At 41.5% G+C, this 15198-nt stretch overlaps 1 protein-coding gene across 2 annotated transcripts in view; it reads left to right on the top strand.

Moving 5' to 3' along the window:
- arhgap10 (Rho GTPase activating protein 10) overlaps positions 1-13225 on the top strand; it is a 49909-nt gene extending 36684 nt beyond the window's left edge. The window contains exons 20-23 of one of the 2 annotated variants that reach the window (XM_030740679.1): positions 2063-2219; positions 7133-7234; positions 8635-8726; positions 11701-13225. In XM_030740679.1, the coding sequence (XP_030596539.1) occupies positions 2063-2219; positions 7133-7234; positions 8635-8726; positions 11701-11789 (440 nt within the window). In that variant the 3' untranslated portion in view covers positions 11790-13225. Of the gene's footprint in view, positions 1-2059; positions 2220-7132; positions 7235-8634; positions 8727-11700 lie in introns of both variants that reach the window. The other variant, XM_030740671.1, reaches the window with a different exon arrangement.
- Positions 13226-15198: the final 1973 nt, after the last annotated feature.

Below are 15198 nucleotides of genomic sequence, written 5' to 3'. Positions count from 1 at the left end.
TGTGTTTTTGTTTACTTAAAAATGTACTTTTTCTGAAGATTGATTGGGAGACTGCAGTATAAGAGAGGCCCACTCTGGTGCATCAGGAGAGCTGATCACCTGACCCACTGACCAAAACACTCTAACTCCAGCAGTTTCTGATCCACAGCCAGTTAAATCCCTTTCCCTCTACAATACCAAAGGAGTCTAAATCTGCTTACCAGATTGCCTCTCTTTGTCTCCCTTGTGCTAGCTTTTACTGTGGGGTATTTTAATATCAGGGATGAAAGGCATAATCCTTTTTTAACCTTTGTGTCTTTTATATGGGTCCCACATAATAAGGGTAAAAGCAATTTAAGAATGCTGAAGTGGGAAAGCGAGAGCAGCGTTTATGTATGTGTGCGACTCCTCTTATGAGTCTGCGTGTGATGCTGGGTGTCTGATATTCTTGCAGATGTGACGGCACACCGTGCATAGAGAGGTGCGTTAATCAGAGTATTTGTGTCGGGTAGCTTTCCAACAACTTCAGTTTAGGAGACTCTTATCTTCAAGATGATTACAGATCACTTGCATGTTTGTTACTGATTTAATTAAAATCTAAAAGGTGCTAATGATTTAGCTGCCTGTTTATTAGCACTGGGTGTCTTTTCTTTTTTAAAAAAGCTTCATCTCATTAGAATAATTATAGATGTGATTTATTTTTTCTTAGAGCACCTTACAAAAACCATACTGACAAAATCTTTAGGCAAAATTGTGTAATAAAAATTTATGTTAACAGTCAAATAATTTAGCGCCTCCTCATTTTAAAGTGATCCAAAGTCTAATCAGTATGATTCACTTTAAAAAAACAAACAAACTGCCAGTTGCCTTTAAATCACTGTGTTTCACTCCATTATGGTAAAATCACAGTTAAAGGGGACCTATTATACTCATTTTTTTTTTATTCTTGGACTCCACTAGAGTAGCTTTGCATGATTTACAGTTCAGAGTAATCCTTGGCTTGGTGCAGACCCTCAGTTCAGCTTCTGTCTGTTACAAGCAGTTTTAGCCCCCCCACTCTAAGCAAACTTTCTTTTTATGGTTTCCCGCCTCTAAAGAGAAAATTTGAATTGTAGGTTAGTGGGGCTTTCCTGCTCACAGCTACAGCTGTTTGCCTCAGATGCCACTGATTTTAAGAGTAGAGTTTTATTTGGACAGTGGCTGCTTTTTCACTCATTCTCAGAACCAGTGTTGTCTCTACACATAACAGACGACTTAGCAAAGATCCAATTTTAGACACAGTCAAGAAGCCATTCTTAAGGAAGGGAAACTGTGAGAAAAGACAGAAGTGTGCCAAATTACATAAGGTCTTACGGAGTAATGAATCCAAATTTGGACCTCATAAGAGACGTACAACAGTGAGTGTCTACAGCCATCTGTAAAACACGGTGGATGCTCTGTAGTGGCAGCCCTGGGGATATTGTCAAAACTGAAAGGGAAAGTACCATCAGATTTTGATCAACCGTGCAATACCATCTGATTGTAAAAAGCTTCATTTTTCAGCATGACAATGATCCCAAAGACACTACCAATGTGGTAAAAGCATGTCTGGATAGAAAAACACACAGGTTTTGTTTTAAATTCTTAGATATTTTTGTATTTTATGTATTTATTGGAAAAAAGAGATCTTTTTTTATTTATTTATTGTCTTCTTTTTTTTTTTTTTTTTTTTTTTTTTTTTTTTTTACATTTATCCTTTTGTGCCCCCCCCCTTTCTTAAAAGCACAATCTTTACTTCACAGTGAAACTGAAAAACAAGAGCTTGGATCTCCCAGCTGTCCCTTAGGTTCCTGTCAATGACTCCACAAATGCAACACTATGAACAACACAAACTTGGTTTTAAGTCTCGCCTGCTTTGACAGCGGTTTGATTTACAAAGTCCCCTGTTGATGCAGCATTGCCTTTATGCGTTGATAAATTATTCAGCTGTTTTATCATTGGTGAGCTTGAGCAGACTGAACCTTTTAGCAATGAGTAGAATTATTTAAAAAGATGTAATTAAATAAAACAGACCCATGTTGATTGTTTACTCCAATGTCAGCAGTGGGAGACGGTTCCAGCCCAGCTACAGATGAGGCATCAATGGGCAGCAATGAGTCTGTGTCATCCCAGTCATCATCAGCGTCAGCCTCAGAGGTGAATACGGAGAAGACTGACCATGCCCCTCTTAATGCCAGCCTCTGCTCTGGCAGCAACTCCGGGTGAGTTCTTCACTAAGTCTCAAATCAATATGTCACCGTGTGCCTGCTCAAATCGTGTGTTTTTGAGGGCAAAAATGAAAAATAGTCCATAATGATTTAGTGTATAGTTTCTTGTATTATTTGTCATACAGATTTTAAATTATTACTGCTTCACATCAGTTATTCTGTTCTCACAGGTCACAGGTTGATTAGAGTGTGTTCTAATTAACTGCTCTATTCTTCAATTCCACAGCTGTTTGTCCAATAATCAGTCTTTCAAGCAATTTCCCGTCACTCAATTATTTGCAATGTGAATCGTTGAACTTACCAGAAATGTAGATGCTGATTCAGAGGCAAAGGTGAACTACAATTGCATTACTTTAATTGTAGGCTTTTTATTCAGTTGCATCCTGTATTGACGTGGCCGCTGTGATTCTGTGATAACAGTTCTTATGTGTTATTCAGAGTCTTATTAGTGTTTTGGTGGCAGCACCCTTGACGTTGTGCCATTAGATTGGATTTTGGGGGGGTTTTTTTTGGTATTCCAGTTTAAACCAGTGTAGTTCAAAGAGACCGTCTGGGGTTCGATCCCCTCCTCTTTCAGTTTGCATTTCAAAATGTCCTTAGAAAAGCACAGGATGTCCTAACGTTTGTTTCAGGGCTCCGTTGGTCATCTTTAGCTGAAGGAAAACTGAAATTGCCTTTCACACCTTTTCAGTTTTTGTGACATCCTTTGAATATCAGCGTCCATCCTTCAGCAAGAACCTGAAAATAGCGTCTCTAAACTAAAGTCCAGTAACTTCTTCCTGTGGATATTTTTAAAAAGGAAATTCATGTAAACACTTTTGCTTTCATTCATCATGGGAAGCAGTTGCATTTTTCTGCACTTAGCAGCTGCATCTCAGTTCCCTCTTTACCACTCTGGTAAAAAGCATATTTGGCAAGATTTAAAAAAAAAAAAAAAAACTCATTATTAATAATGCACAATTACCTATTTTTGAACATTGTGAATTGTAGAAAATTAGTTCTCATGTGTATCACGCAGTTGCTAACTTGAAATGTACATTACTCAATCACCATTTTTGAGTTTAATTAAATAACACATTACTCAAGGTGAAGTGGAATTAATTTTTGGAGTGTCAGCCCCATTGTTCTTGCTATTAGTCTTTTTGTACTAGATGGGGAAATGCATTAATAGCTGGATGCTTTGCCGTGCCTCTCTCTCTCTCTCTTGCTGGCTTCTGCTTTCTGTCCTCACAAGTCCTTGGTCCTTTTTGTTGTTTCCAGCCTATGACTTGTCTTGAATGCTGATGTGAGAGATGAATTATTGGGTTATGCTGCAGATGTTAGACTCTCTGCTGTGTCATGTCTACAGATTCACCTTGGAATAGGCTTTTTTTTTTTCTACCTCATTCACTGTCCCTCTCTCCTTTTCCATCAGCTGAAAAGAGTTGTAAAATAAAAACAAATCCTCCTCACAACTTGACAGAGGACAATGTGATTCTTCTCTCTGTGACCTCTGTGGGTGCCTGCCTGCCTGTGAGTGTAGGCATGTTTTTTTTTTTTTTTTCCTAAGTTGCAGGATTAGACAGACAAGGTTCTATATCCCTTATGTAACCAACTCCTTTTTTTTCCTGCGGGTTTTTTTTTTTTTTTTTTGTGCTTTCCCACATATGTGGCATCATGTTGGAGGACGGAAGGAGGAACCAGGAGGAGGTCGTAAATCTCGGCTCTTATTTGTTTGGGAGACAGGTGGCCGTGCGTTGGCCGTGTAAATCGTATTGACATTGGGGAGATATTCATCTTGTTTACCCTTATAGCCGCAGCCCCTGTCCCTTTATGAAGACTTGCGCCATATGTCACAGGGTGTCGCCCTGGCTTTGTTCACTCATAAATCTTAGCATGTGAGATGGTAGAGACCTGTTAGCACAGCAGCTCTCTGGCGTGGAACCCAGGGATTCGGCGTGAGTCTTAGCCAAAAAGAGCAGTAGGGATTGCAATTGCTAGATTACTTCCAGCCACTCTCAGAAATGTGTTATCTGCTCTCTGGCGTGCTCAAAAGCGCACCTGGAAAGCAGCATATTTTAGTCACCTTCCTGCAGCATAGCAAAATCTGCATGGTCATACAAAAATGCATCCTGACTCACTGTATCATACAATAACTCTTTGTGGGCTGTGGCACGATTTATCTTCTCTGTCTAGTTCGATGTCTTGCCTCATTTCTCCTCTTCTTCCTAAATTCACTCACAGCTTCTCCCAGTGGCTCTGTTGCCCGAAGTGCTGCCCAACGAGGTTACATTTTCAGGCCTTTTTTTTTTTTTTTCCCCCCTTCTTCTTCTTCTATCTTGCCCCACCTCCAGCCTCCCACTGGCAGACAGCTGTGGATCATAAAATGGTGGATCAGAGCTTATTTCCTGCCCACCCAAACTGGCGATGGCTGGGCGCGCAGCTTAGCTATAGGTTTGATCCCACTTTCTACTAGAAACACTACTAAATCCCACCGCTGCCTTTCGTCCTTTAGTAGAAAGACAGTCGATAGCCCCGCTCATCCCCATGTTAGCTCCACGCCAGGATCAACAAGGCTTGGATCCTCCAGGCTGAAATTCCTGCAGTAATGAGAAGCAGCAGCCCTCTGCTGTTGATGAATTTCTCCCTGCTACTAACCTGGCAGCGCGTGATAACGTGTGATAACCCCGATGTTTATAATGATAAACCAGAAGACCTCCAGGCACAATTCACTTTGAAATTCAGTGTTTGCAATATTGTTTGAGTTTGATACGATGATGCCCTTTAGTTTTTACAATGTGCCTGCGCCACATTATAATATGCATGCTTATAAAATATCCTCACAACTTATACTAAAAAAAAATACAACTTTTGTGACAAATATTATCTACATCTGAGAGGGGATTTTCATCCAGGCCTTTCATGCAGTACATTTCCAAGCCCCCATTTACTGTGTTTAATCATCTTTACAGAAAAAAGCTTAGCTAGGCCTGTGATGGGTAAAAACAACGAAAGAGCAATTCAAGCTTGATGCTATTTTTGCTGAAGAGAAACAGCAAATGATTTCCCTCGCTTTGGCTTAGCTGTAATTGTGAAAGCAATTTTTGGATAAATCCATTTACCTCCGGTGCATTTAACAAGTTTCTAGGGCAGCCATGTGGCGTTCCCTGATTTCCCTAACTGTTTATTCTGTTATTATTATTATTTTGATATCTGTTTATTTTAAAGATCTTCACAGATCTGCATAATCCTCTTCCCAGCTGTGAGAAACAGTCAGAGAGATCTGTTAACTTTTCTGAAATATGCGGATGTGCACATTTTCTTTTTTCAATATCATCTAATTTTGGGTATGACAGGTATGTGAGTGAGTTCACCTGCTGGTGGGTCAAGAGTCGGTGCTCCTGTGTTCTCCCCTCTCTTGGCTGTGACCCAGGCGGACAGTGGTTGTGCCTGGGACCAGGTTAATGAGTGGATTTGCTGCACTGCAGCGCACTGTCCCCCATGCTGATGTGGAGCAGCTGAGCACCACAGTGGCCCCACACTGCTGCAGAGCTATAAATCACCCACAGTCAGGCCAGGCCCGAGCAGAACAGCCACCGCTGGGGATGGACAAGTGCACTGAGAGAAGCAGGGGAAGAAAGGAGGGAAGAAAGCAACTAGGGGGATGGGGGGGTGGAAACATGAGCACAGTACTGTGTGTTCACCTCCACCTATGTCCACATAAGATCCCCTACCATGTCCTCCCTTAAGGCTGTATCTCTCTCTTCCCCCCCAGTACTAGTGCCAACGTAACTACTTTTCACAACATCCTCTCAACCTCCAGCCCCTCCCCAGCTGCTCCCTCTAATTGCCTTTATTAACGTCTCTATGGGAGCGGCAGCTAGGAGCAATTTGCTCATTATGTGCTGTATTAGCACTGGCCCTGGGGCAGGCATGGAGCACAGAGGGATGCCTGGCTGAGACTCCTGCTCTCCTCTGCTGCATTCTCCCTATACCGGGACCCCTACCTCAGTTTTTCAGATTGGCCATAGACTTGTTGGCCCTGACAACAGCCAGTGTAAAACACAGTTGCTACTGTAACAGATAAAACTATAGTCAAAGTGTGACTGTATAGAACCTGCATACACTACTGTAGGCATTGGATTTACCAATTAAAGGAAAGAAATGCATAAGGCGGGGGGGGGGGGGGGGGGTAAGCCTCAAGAAAATCCTCACTGATGCTTATTATGGATTCTGCAAATGTCTGGATTATGAACACTGCTTCACCAAAAGATTCTCTAATTTTTCTGTTAATATGTAAAACACTCTAATACCCTTCAAAATCAGGGTAGGTTTTCAGTTCAGTTTAGCATGTAAAGACCACAGTGTATGATTTTATTTTTTTATGTAGAAAGCAGTGTGGTAGTTTAATGAATACCTAAGAACATTAATGCTGTTTTTGTGTTGGTCCATTCTGACCACATCCTGTACTGTAGTATGTCAGTATACTGTACATTAAAGATGGCCATAGCCTTAACCTGCATTCGTTTTGATAGCCAGCAGGGGGCGACTCCTCTAATTGCAAAACAAAGTCAGATTGTCTAGAAGTGTACAGTTAAATGAGTCTACTTCTTTCTTGATGTATGACCTCATTAAACACTTTTCCCACTACTAGTTTTTTTTTTTTGTGTGTGTTCATTTTGTCATTTATGGTTAAATTACGAGTTGAATCAACAGTAAATTGTGATTGACAATTACGGGTGTGCAATATCCCAGTCAGAGACACCCTTTACTCATGATGTTCAAAAAACAAGTTGGCAGCAGCTGAAATACCAATCTCGATGATCCAAAGTGGGAAACCAACGGGTGACATAATACTGACCATAATTTCAGTCAGTAGACAACACCGTCAAATTTGTGGTGACTAAGCCGCTCTGTTTTATTTGCAGATCCACCACAGTAGCAGCTTCCTGCTCTACTCCTGGAGCGTCAGGAGAGAGCCAAACTACTCCTACCAAGGCTACTTCTGACAAAGAAAAGCAAGAGGAAAGGTAAGGCAGGGCTCTTTGCTATTTTCCTCTCTAATTTCGTAATTGCAGTTGGCCTCTTTTCCATGCTGTTTTTTTTTTTTTTTTTTTTGAATTGTTCATTATCACACTCACATCATCGAATGTCATACATTTCACTTTCTTTTCCTGTTTTAACTCACTTCCTCCACATACTTGCTTTTTCGTCTTATCTTGCGTGCAGCTTTTCACATCAATATTTTCCCCTTACTTTTTTTTTAATGTTATTCACTCTTCCTGTAATTTGGTTACCTTCGAGGAATGTAATGCAACACAAGTATTGGCCATAGCAGCAACCTTCCCCTTTGTTAAACCTTAAAGTGAATGGGACTGTGCACAGAGCCAGCCTATTGCACTGATCAATTGCCCTGCCTGCTCCGAAATAAACGCTCAGTTCATTTTTAGTGCCTTCAGATGTTGCTGAGGAGTATGCAAATAGCGTGGTCATTCTATGGGCAATCCATCAATGTTGTTTTCATCTAAATAAAAGTTCATTTTTCCAAATGCAGTTCCACATGAGTGCATTCTTCCAAAATTCTCCTGAATTCAGGAACTTGGCTGAGCATTGTTGTATTGACAACTCTGTGACCACAAACTTTTTTTTTTTTTTCAGTTTGTATATCTTCTTTCTCCTTTCTCATCCTGCATTGTTGCCTCTCTGCAGAAAGAATATGAAATATTTATCAGGGCATCGTGCGTTGAAGGCACAATTTCTACATGGTAATGTTGCTGGCATTCGAGATAACGCTTTGCAATGGTGGGCAAAACAACCTTTCTGTGGAGACAGTTTTTATGTTTTTGCCAACGGAATGGCATAAATACGTCTTTTTACTAACCTTTGCGGAGCAATGAATATGGTTTCTTTGATGGCGCTTTTTTACATCAGACTGATTTAAAATGCAGCTTCTGAGCTCACAAATGGGAATTTAAAAGCCGAAGCACTGCGGAGGGAGATTTCTTTTCTACCTGTGTTTGTGTGCAAACCTACTTTAGAATCCCCCTGCTACTTTTTAATTATCTCACCATAGATGGTTGTCTGCTGCGCGGACCTGATGTGTACTTTCCTTTTTGGCTGTACAAAATCTGCTGCAAACAGTGCTGCATCCCATTGTGTCCGCGTACACACACGCACGCACGCGCGCGCGCGGGTGCACATAGCTGTGTTTTGACTCGCTACTCGGTCTGTCTAGACTGGAGATAGGGCAAGACAAGAGTGTGTAGTGGCCCGGCTCCTCTCTTAGTACTTTTTCTTATTTTTCAACCTGGCCCATTTCTGCTGTTTCAGACTAGTGAGTGAATGAACAAGCAGGCCCTGGGCCCAGATTGAACTGTGCGGTAATCCTTCCCAAAGCTCCGCCAGCTCACTGATTGCCTTCATTTTTCAGTGTCACCAGCAGGAAAGCCAAGGCAGTGTACCCATGTGAGGCTGAGCACGACTCTGAGCTCTCCTTCCAGGCCGGCGCAATATTCAACGCTGGTAAGTGTTATCGCCTACACCAGTCGCTCACTCAGAACCAGCCCTGGCATATTGGATTTGGAGGAAAACCGAACACCCAATCTGATCTTCAATTGAACAGAGAGATGAGACAAGGAGGGGGAGAATGGGGAAGGGTGGGCAGGAGACACAGATTTGGTCTGTGGTGTCTCTGAGAAGAAGCTCAACTGAGCTTTAATCACTCATAGAGGAAATGAGGGTTTTGTAGTCCCTTTTTTTTTTTTTTTTTGTCAGAACCGTCTTTTATGAGGCACAGATAATATAAAGTATATCTACTGAATTATTTAAAAGCAAACATGCGTGTGGAGATGTTTTTGATATGACCTAACAATGCAATGAAATAAAATTGTTTATTGGTTGTTGTGATCATGTAGCATTACATTTTAGCACTGCTCTGAAATGTGTGCATCTGCATTTCAGTGTTCATGCCAGGAAATAAATGACTACGGCAGCAACATTTAATTTAATAGAAGGTGGATTTATAAATAGGATTTTTTTTTTTTAAATACAGAACAATAAATTAATTTTTAAAAAATTAAATCATGCTCTGGAACCTGTTTTGTTTCTCTCATGTTTCACTAACATTGTTCATTGTTGAAGTTGTTTCATTTGGATCTTAATATAAATCTCCAGCTATCCTGGTAAGAAAGTTTGGGCACATTCTGCATAGCTTTGTTTACAATCTGTGTGTCCTTCAGCACTTATTCTGGCTTCAAAGGAAGCGACTGGCATTGTTGCATAAATGTTACGTGCTGAGGTTTTAATTAACTAAACATCTACTTGCTGTATCTTCAGGACCCCTTGACATTTTGCCACGCTTCTATTTCTAAATGTGTTTGTGATCTTAAGTTGGTGCTGGAGCAGCGCAAATGTGCAGAAGGTCAAGAGGTCTGACTGCTTACCAAGTCTGCATATGTGTAAAGACCAGTTCGATATATATTGATGTTCCATAACCCTTAAAATTAGGAGAACATCTCTGCATTGCTTATTTACTTATAATTTATTTTCTTCAATGTTTAGCCACCATAGAGACCCAAAGACTTATTTTTCAGTTCAATTATTATTATAAATAAAATATATAACAGTTCAAAGGTGTAGAAACATAATGACTGTAAACAGCTCTGTAAAAACCATCTGGGTTGTTTTTGCGTTTGTTTTGGTTTTTTTTGTCTTAATCCTTGTATTAGAAGACCAGTCACAGGGGCGGAGCCATGGGGTGTCCATTGCCACCAAAGACTCAAATCTTGACCCCTGACCCCCCTCTAGCTGACCCACACAGTCAGTGGTGAAGCTCACAGGGGTGGAGTTACATCCAGTTCCTTTTATTTTTCCAGCAGAAGGTTTTTGCAGAACTTTTTTCTGTGGTCGATGTTTCCACATAAACACAGTTTGGCATTATTTTAACAGCATAAGCACGATTTAAATTGTGCTCATCCTGTGAGTTTTATAGAGGTTTGACTGCTAAACGCATGACTGTCTACCATGTAGGACATGTGACAGTCTAGGCTCAAGTGAATAAGGCTCCAGCCACACGGGTCTAGAGCCCAGCCCGTGATCATCTGGCAACTACAGGTCGTGAGGGAAAAACAGGGATTCCCCAACCAGTTGACAAAAACCTCTTTGCGATTGTGTTAGCAGATTGCTGCGGTTGGCAGCCGTTTGCATGGAACACACCAGCTTGTCTGCAAACATCCGTCAGCTACCCTCCAAGCTGTAGCGAAGCTGTGAAAAGCACGACACAAACTGGAAACGGAGAGCGTTTGTTTTCAAAGTCAACACTGTGCGTCAAGACGTTTTACTTTGAAAGCAAACATTTTCTGGTTCCACTTTGTACTTTTTCCAAGTTTTACTGCTACTTGTCTAGTACTTAAAGAGTGTTTGCAGACAAGGCAACGTCTAACATGCAAACTACAGGTGGCTGCGGCAGTCTGTTCCTGACCAAAGCAATCACAAGGAGGTTTTTGGCGCAACGCCTTCTTTGCAACCGATTTCATCCAGCTAGAGCAAGCAGCCACCAGGAACCATTCGTCAACCAGCTGGGGAAGATACATATTTTTCCCTCTAGACCAGTGGTTTTATTATGTCCAGTATGGTGGACAACTCTCAAGCAACCCACATACTGCAGGGATCTAGCCAGAAAAAAATTCAAATATATCCAATAGCGAGCAGAGGGAGCCGGGAGCTGTTTTCTCATAGGCTTTTATGGAGCTGGATTTCCTTTATCAGCCACAGGAGTCGCCCCCTGTTGGTCATTTAAAGAATGCAGGTTTTAAGCTTTACTTTTCAGACCCAGAATTCAACACCCGTCGTTATACAGTCGATTTAACTACCACTCGACCGATAAAACGTGTATGGTGAGGTTAGATGCTAGATGTCGAATAGGTCGCAGTGAATATCGAGTCTAATTTTTGCTTGAAATTTGCATTTCTAAAAATTAGCAACTGATCCAGAAAAAAGTGAGATATTGGTTTCTATTCCACCCCAACGTGTAGTAAGTCATTTTAAAATGGGCTCCGCACTACTTTAAAATAACTTTCAATCCTTTGCTTTGAGGTTTGGCTGTGGCTTAACTTGTTTATACCTGTATGAAAGATTCTTTTTTTGTTGTTTTTTTAAGGTTTCCCTTTCAGTTTTCAGTAAAAAGGAGAAAAAAAAAAGGACCAAAAGATGAACAATATGACTGCAGGAAATATTAGGTCATTTTTTTTTTTTTTTTTTTTTGATGTTGTGAGGCAGACTGGGATGTGCTTTTCTGACATATCCAACCTACTAACAGGGTCACAGTGTAGTTTATTGTAACTGAATAATCACTGTATCCTGCTTTAAACCTCTGCCCTCCTCACTCTAACAGTGGACTCACTGGAGGCCCAGTGTCCTCTGTCTCTCCCTCACCCTCCGTGTGCTGTTGTCCCGCCACCCCACCCCCATCGGTGACACTATGTTCTCTCTCTTGCAGTAACCCAGTCGAGGGAGCCGGGCTGGCTGGAGGGGGAGCTGGAGGGAAAGAGGGGCCTCATCCCTGAAAACTATGTGGAGATGCTGTAGAACCAAAAGGAAATATTTATGGACATTTTATCACCGGGGGAAGTGTGGGAAGATGCATGTGCCTCGAGCGTTGTTTAACCGAAGTCCTGAATTTTCTCAATCAACAATGATAACACCATATGATATTGCTGGTGCATTTTTAATTTTTTTTTTTTTTTTTGGCTGGCAAGTAGACTTTATGATGCATTTGTGAACATGTTTATGTGCTCGTCCATTTGTTTGTTCGTTTTAGCCGATTTTGACCATTGTAACTGCAAAATGGGACTGCACTTGCAATGCTCTGCTGTATACGAAGATGCTGCAGCCTCTATCCAAGGAACTTCTCAGCAGAACCCGAGGAGAAGCTTCTCTCTCTGAGCTCCCTCTGCCCTGTTATACATGGTATCCATGAGCTCAAAGTCAAAGGGTGATCCTCAGAAACCATTAGGTGGAACGTCAGCAATCAGAACCGCTGTAACTTAACAGCGACACACACACACACGCACACAGATTTGTTTTCGAGATACCTTTTGTGCCTTAACAGTCAAAGCATCCAGTTAAATGTACATACGGGTACTGTATGTATGAAAATGATTCGGAGTGTTACTGCTTTCATTCATATGATTTTTGTAATCTTCTGTTCTTTTAAGAATAGCTAGACATTGAAAAGGAGGCACGCTGCTGATGTCATTGTATTTTATGTAATTGGCGCATTGATCGCATGACTTTTTAATTTGAATTACAGTACTGTTTCATTGCTGATACACTTCTTTCACAGAAACACAGTGAAACGCCTCTTAGCTGCCTGATGGAACCTGTTGGGTTAAACACTAACGTCGCACAATCAGCAGTGGTAAATTTCGGCAGATAGCGACGATCGAAACCAAGTGTTTTTCCTGCCAAATCATCCGTTTAGTTTTTTTGTTTTTTTAATTTCAGTTCTTAAACGTTACTCAGGTTCTTCAGAGCAGAGAAACGAGACACTCCCGGGAAGTTGAAATGCTGACGTTTATTAATGCTTTATTAAGTTATCGGAAATTTGTGTTTTATTGTGAGCGAGACCACGAAATGCAGTACTTTAAAATGTTTTTACAGTTTCACATCCATTGAGTGTTCATAGCCTGAAAGAGTTATGACCAAGTATAGTTTTACTTTGCCAAGTAATGGGTGGAGTTTTTTTTTTTTTTTTAGGTTGTCATTTAGATTGGTTTTAGCATGTACGCACACCACATTACATTTCATCCCTCAGCTGTTCAGAGAAACACTTTAATTTGTCTGAGAGCTTTAGTTCAGCTGATTGTTTGTGGTTCCAGCTGAGGTTACAATAATTTAAGACATTGATTTATGAAGTTTGTAAAGGGCCTTGACTTCTCGCTTGTTTTTTTGGATTTTTTTTACCTTTGGGTAACCTCTTGATCAATGTTGAACAAATAAAGATATATATTTTTGTTCTTTCACTGTACTGCGTATTCTTGCCATGAAATAAACCCGATAAATAGTCTTTTTTTTTTTTTTTTTAATTTTAAATTATTGAATAAATATCGCAACAGCCTATTAAACGGCACACATTTTATGGCCGCGTTGTGCTGACTGAGAGTTATAACGAGTCTCCACTATTTAGATTTCTGTCTGGAAAATGTGTCGCTTTATTAATGTGAAACGTGTGTGTGTTTTTGCTGATTCATCCCTTGTGTCACTGTAAAGGCTCACAGTTTCCCAGAGTCTAAGAATAAAATGATGAAATGCGGCTTCATCCTGCAGCCACTTCAGATACAGTGAGCCGTGTAGTGTAATGTAAGCCTTCCTCTTTATATTGACCTGCACTTGGCCCCTCTGACTAAAAGCTACTTCCAAAATAACTTTCCATAAGGGGATTAAAAATAGATGTTAATCTCTTATAGAGGAAAACACACTAATCCATCTCCCCCCTCCCTGATCCATTAACATCTCAGCCTCACACATGTTAATTCTTAGACTACATCTGTGTAATTAACACACCAAATGGCCTCCAGACCCGGCGCTTTGGCCTCCGTTACATAATTACTATCAGAGCACCCCTACACTCAGACCTCCAGCGAGCGGGCCGATGCACTGTTTAGCAGTGTAAACACACGCAGGCTTTGTTCATTTAAAGAAATACTAAAGGTCTGAGCTGTGGTTTCAGTGGTGTGACACATGTCCACCAGCCCCCTGAAGCAACTGCAAGATGTGATGATAACATAATGAAATGAGGCAGAGCTAATTAGATGGGCACAATATTACCCCCAACTAGCACCACTACCGCCACCCACTCCTGGGGCTCTTCATCATCTTCCCTCCACCAGAATACTGCTGAATCATAGACGTGCTTCCTGCCTGCCGCTCACACTCTGCTTTGGACTGTCAGTCAGAAAGCATACTATGTTGCTCTATCTGCCTACCTGTCTGTCTCTATCTCTCAGTAGTATTTAGGCTCATCTCTGCTCCTCTCCTCGCTTATCCCCCTCAGTCAGTGATTCATTGAGGCTCTAGTAGTTTTGAAATCAATTAAGCTCCATTCATTCATTAGTTCTCCTCATCATGTGAAACTGGTGAATAGAACAGCGGTGGTTTTCCTATTTGAGGCTGTTGAGCTACCTCCACTGACACTTAAGATTGAGGTCAGCTTACCTGTGCATGCATTATTCATCAGTGTGTATCAGACTGGGGTGATGTATACATCAGTGTCAGCATGTCGATGTAGACTTGATGCGTGTGAGTAAAAATCCAGATAGATGTGTTCATTTCTCACATCCCAGCCCCGCTGGCTGTGTGCCAGCTGTCCTCTACCTCCCATGACGCAGTGTCCTTCAGCCCCGAAAACACACACACCACACCACACCGTGACTCAGTCCAGATCAAAGCTGCACAGCAGTTTACCTACAACTGTGAGAAAATGACACAACTGCCTTAATACTTTCCTGTGTCTTCGTCACGCGTCACACTCTTAGACTTGGTGTATTAGTGGGAATGAAAACTGAGTGGGAATTCGGAGAGCAGTGAATTTCAAACATAAAGGAGAGAGAAAGAGTGAGTGTGTGTGTGTGTGTGTGTGTGTGTGTGTGTTGGGGGGGGGGCTCCTCAGCTGAGAAAGTGGGCCACAGAAGCCGCCATGTGTGCGGGTGCAGCCGTGAAATCAGCCTGATCCAATAGATTCTGTTTATCTGGCACGACTACAAGTGAAAGCAATTGGAAATCTGGGGGAGATTTGGAGAGGGCTGTGGATTCGGAGAGAGAGAGAGGAAAATGAGCAAAAAAGTAATACTGTCTGCTCTACAGTCTGGCAAAGCAGGCGTGTTTTCGGATCAGCCTTTAACAAGGTTAATGGTGATTTTTCTCCACAGGCACCGTTTTACTGTAAAAGTCTCGTGCTCGCACGCTGCCTGTCTGTCATTTTTTCACTTTCCCCTCT

Source organism: Archocentrus centrarchus, chromosome 1 (assembly GCF_007364275.1).
Source record: "Archocentrus centrarchus isolate MPI-CPG fArcCen1 chromosome 1, fArcCen1, whole genome shotgun sequence".
Taxonomy (NCBI): domain Eukaryota; kingdom Metazoa; phylum Chordata; class Actinopteri; order Cichliformes; family Cichlidae; genus Archocentrus; species Archocentrus centrarchus.
Note: the sequence above shows the minus strand (reverse complement) of the source record. Positions and strands in the feature narration are given on the sequence as shown.